The sequence below is a fragment of the Physeter macrocephalus genome, chromosome 5 (assembly GCF_002837175.3).
Source record: "Physeter macrocephalus isolate SW-GA chromosome 5, ASM283717v5, whole genome shotgun sequence".
NCBI lineage: Eukaryota > Metazoa > Chordata > Mammalia > Artiodactyla > Physeteridae > Physeter > Physeter macrocephalus.
In genome coordinates, this window is record NC_041218.1 from 22,450,479 (window position 1) to 22,455,298 (window position 4,820).

At 35.1% G+C, this 4,820-nt stretch overlaps 1 protein-coding gene across 2 annotated transcripts in view; it reads left to right on the forward strand.

Moving 5' to 3' along the window:
- COPG2 (COPI coat complex subunit gamma 2) overlaps positions 1-4,820 on the forward strand; it is a 165,025-nt gene that overhangs the window by 102,827 nt on the left and 57,378 nt on the right. For both annotated transcript variants that reach the window (XM_024129793.3, XM_024129796.3), the window contains exon 12: positions 2,636-2,824. In XM_024129793.3, the coding sequence (XP_023985561.1) occupies positions 2,636-2,824 (189 nt within the window). The remainder of the gene's footprint in view (positions 1-2,635; positions 2,825-4,820) is intronic.

Genomic DNA, 4,820 nt, shown 5'->3' on the forward strand with positions numbered 1-4,820 from the left:
AAGAATGAAATTAGAACACTCCCTAACACCATACACAAAAATAAACTCAAAATGGATTTGAGACCTAAATGTAAGACCGGACACTATAAAACTCTTTAGAGGAAAACATAGGAAGAACACTCTTTGATATAAATCACAGCAAGATCTTTTTTGATCCCCCTCCTAGAGTAATGGAAATAAAAACAAAAATAAACAAATGGGACCTAATGAAACTTCAAAGCTTCTGCACAGCAAACGAAACCATTAACAAGACGAAAAGACAACCCTCAGAATGGGAGAAAATATGTGAAAACGAAGCAGCGGACAAAGGATTAATCTCCAAAATATATAAACAGCTCATACAGCTCAATATTAAAGAAACAAACAACCAAATCCAAAAATGGGCCGAAGACCTAAATAGACCTTTCTCTAAAGAAGACATGCAGATGGCCAAGAAGCGCATGAAAAGCTGCTCTTCACTAATTATTAGAGAAATGCAAATCAAAACCACAATGAGGTATCACCTCACACCAGTTAGAACGTGCAACATCAGAAAATCTACAAACAACAAATACTGGAGAGGGTGTGGAGAAAAGGGAACCCTCTTGCACTGTTGGTGGGAATGTAAAGGGACCTAATGAAACTTCAAAGCTTCTGCACAGCAAACGAAACCATTAACAAGACGAAAAGACAACCCTCAGAATGGGAGAAAATATGTGAAAACGAAGCAGCGGACAAAGGATTAATCTCCAAAATATATAAACAGCTCATACAGCTCAATATTAAAGAAACAAACAACCAAATCCAAAAATGGGCCGAAGACCTAAATAGACCTTTCTCTAAAGAAGACATGCAGATGGCCAAGAAGCGCATGAAAAGCTGCTCTTCACTAATTATTAGAGAAATGCAAATCAAAACCACAATGGAAGCAACCTAAATGCCCATTGACAGACGAATGGATAAAGAAGATGTACATATGTACAATGGAATATTACTCAGCCATAAAAAGGGACAAAACTGAGTCATTTGTTGAGACATGGATGGATGTAGACTGTCATACAGAGTGAAGTAAGTCAGAAAGAGAAAAACAAATATTGTATATTAATGCATCTATGTGGAACCTAGAAAAATGGTACAGATGAACCAGTTTGCAGGGCAGAAGTTGAGACACAGATGTAGAGAACAAACGTATGGACATCAAGGCGGGGAAAACCGCGGTTGGGTGGGGATGGTGGTGTCCTGAATTGGGCGATTGGGACTGGCATGTGTACACTGATGTGTATAAAATTGATGACTAATAAAAACCTGCAGTATAAAGAAATAAACAAATAAAAAAACAAGTAATACTAAACTTTCTTTGGGATATTTGTATGGAAATACGTTAATATAAATGTTTCAGACATTACATGAAATTTCTAAAAATCTTATATGTTCTGGTATAATGTTATAAGTCATAATTCTAGTTATTACTTTAAAATGTGTATCTCAGAAATAACTAAATTTCCTTGTCAGTTGCATTATTATGAACTTTCATCAAATCTTTAACCGTGGTCATTTTTTTTTTAAAGATTCCTTTTGTTTTTAATGGTACAGTTACTTTTTATTTTATTTTATTTATTTATTTATTTACTTTTTGGCTGTGTTGGGTCTTCGTTTCTGTGCGAGGGCTTTCTCTAGTTGTAGCAAGTGGGTGGCCACTCTTCATCGCGGTGCGCGGGACTCTCACTATCATGGCCTCTATCGTTGTGGAGCACAGGCTCCTGACGCACAGGCTCAGTTGTTGTGGCTCACGGGCCCAGTTGCTCCGCGGCATGTGGGATCTTCCCAGACCAGGGCTCGAACCCTTGTCCCCTGCGTTAGCAGGCAGATTCTCAACCACTGCGCCACCAGGGAAGCCCTAACAGTGGTCATTTTTAAGTCTTTTGTCATTTACAGACAGTTTTGGGTGTACTCTGATGCTTTCACAAAAATGTTCCTATAAAAGGGTTTCATCTTCAAGGAATTCATGGAAAAGACTGTGATAAGTACAGGTTTCTGGTAACTGACTATACTGCTGAACTGAATGAATAAGCATTTTCAGAGCTCTAATGGAAAACTTATGAATTTATAATAGTGCTAACAGAAGATCAAGATGAAAAAAAATTAATTACCTGGGACTGAGTGAACGGATGAGGATGATTATAATTTTTGTCACTTTCTGTTTGGATAAAAAAAAAAAATCCCACAAGGATTCAGAGGCAAAAAATATACAAATCAATTTTCACTGCAAAATAAAGGAGGATTACTGGACTGACTGTCAATATTATGACATAGTATGAGTGTGTTTCGTGTTTGATAATTGCAGTCATTGTTGCTTTTGTTGTGATCATCCGTTTACAATGCTTGGTGTCAGTTTATCTCTTGTAAAAATAAAATACAGTGTGTGTGTGTGAGTTGTGGGAAAAAAAGGAAACTTTTAAATTCCTGATTCTGGTTTTCCACAACTGTAAAATTAATGATAATCATATTATAAGGGGAGGCCCAAATAGTAATTGGAAATAAAATTCCATTTTTTAAAGTAAAAAAAATTTTTTTTATTTTCGTCTTTTTTTATTTTTTAAAGTTCTGGTCTTTATCAGTAGCAATTTGCTTAATTTTTTTCTTTCCCTTTGACAAGGTGGCAATGAAGCACCCCTCTGCTGTTACTGCCTGCAATCTGGACTTAGAAAACTTGATCACAGACTCAAACAGAAGCATTGCTACCCTGGCCATTACTACACTCCTCAAAACTGGAAGTGAGAGCAGTGTGGACAGGCTCATGAAGCAGATATCATCCTTTGTGTCTGAAATCTCAGATGAGTTCAAGGTAAGAGTTTAAATGTGAGCATGTTTTCTCCCAGTCTCTGGCTTACCTATTTCATTTCATTTTATTTTATTTCAATAAATTTTAATTGCTTTTTAAAAATAATTCTTATTAAAAATAGAGATGTACATGACATATATATGAAGAATATAAATAAATAACCTAAAAAACAGCTACAAATTATCCACAATCTCAGTACCCCAGAACAACTTTATGATATTTGTTAAACATGATTCCAAATATAGCTCTGTATATGTGCAGTTGGGTAATGAAGAGCTAGATATATTCAGAAAAAAATTTATAGAAATATAGTCATACTATGCATACTATTTTAAAATTAACAATATAAAAATATATTGGGGTGCATGTGTCTTTTTGAATTATGGTTTTCTCTGGGTATATGCCCAGTAGTGGGATTGCTGGATCATATGGGTAATTCTAGTTTTAGTTTTTTAAGGAACCTACAACTGTTCTCCATAGAGGCTGTATCAATTTACATTCCCACCAACAGTGCAAGAGGGTTGGGTAATGAAGAGCTAGATATATTCAGAAAAAAATTTATAGAAATATAGTCATACTATGCATACTATTTTAAAATTAACAATATAAAAATATATTTTGAACTTTAAAAAGGAAAATAATTAAAACTGACGTTAATTGTGAACTTCAAATTAGTATTTCTTTATGCAAGACAATTTTTTTTTTAAATTTTAAACATTTTATCAAGAAGGTACATTTTTTTATACAGCAGGTTTTTATTAGTCATAAATTTTATACACATCAGTGTATATATGTCAATCCCAATCGCCCAATTTATCACCCCCCCACACCCACCCACGGCTTTCCCCCTTTGGTGTCCATACATTTGTTCTCTACATCTGTGTCTCAATTTCAGCAGCTTTTCATGCGCTTCTTGGCCATCTGTATGTCTTTTTTGGAGAAAGGTCTATTTAGGTCTTCGGCCCATTTTTGGATTTGGTTGTTTGTTTCTTTAATATTGAGCTGCATGAGCTGTTTATATATTTTGGAGATTAATCCTTTGTCCGCTGCTTCTTTTTCACATATTTTCTCTCATTCTGAGGGTTGTCTTTTCGTCTTGTTAATGGTTTCGTTTGCTGTGCAGAAGCTTTGAAGTTTCATTAGGTCCCATTTGTTTATTTTTGTTTTTATTTCCATTACTCTAGGAGGGGGATCAAAAAAGATCTTGCTGTGATTTATATCAAAGAATGTTCTTCCTGTGTTTTCCTCTAAAGAGTTTTATAGTGTCCGGTCTTACATTTAGGTCTCAAATCCATTTTGAGTTTATTTTTGTGTATGGTGTTAGGGAGTGTTCTAATTCACTGTTTTACACGTAGCTGTCCAGTTTTCCCAGTACCATTGATTGAAGAGACTGTCTTTTCTCCATTGTATATCCTTGCCTCCTTTGTCATAGGTTAGTTGACCATAGGGGCGTGGGTTTATCTCTGGGCTTTCTATCTTGTTCCATTGATCTATGTTTCTTTTTTGTGCCAGTACCATATTGTCTTGATTACTGTAGCTTTGTAGTATACTCTGAAGTCAGGGAGTATGATTTCTCCAGCTCCATTTTTTTTCCCTCAAGACTGCTTTGGCTACTCGGGGTCTTTTGTGTCTCCATACAAATTTTAAGATTTTTTTTTGTTCTAGTTATGTAAAAAATGCCATTGGTAATTTGATAGGGATTGCATTGAATCTGTAGATTGGTTTGGGCAGTATACTCATTTTCACAGTATTGATTCTTCCAATCCAAGAACATGGTATATCTCTCCATCGGTTGGTATCATCTTTAATTTCTTTCATCAGTGTCCTATAGTTTTCTTCATACAGGTCTTCTGTCTCCCTAGGTAGGTTTATTCCTAGGTATTTTATTCTTTTTGTTGCATTGGTAAATGCGAGTGTTTCCTTAATTTCTCTTTCAGATTTTTCATCATTAGTGTATAGGAATGCAAGAGATTTCTGTGCATTAATTTTGTATCCTGCT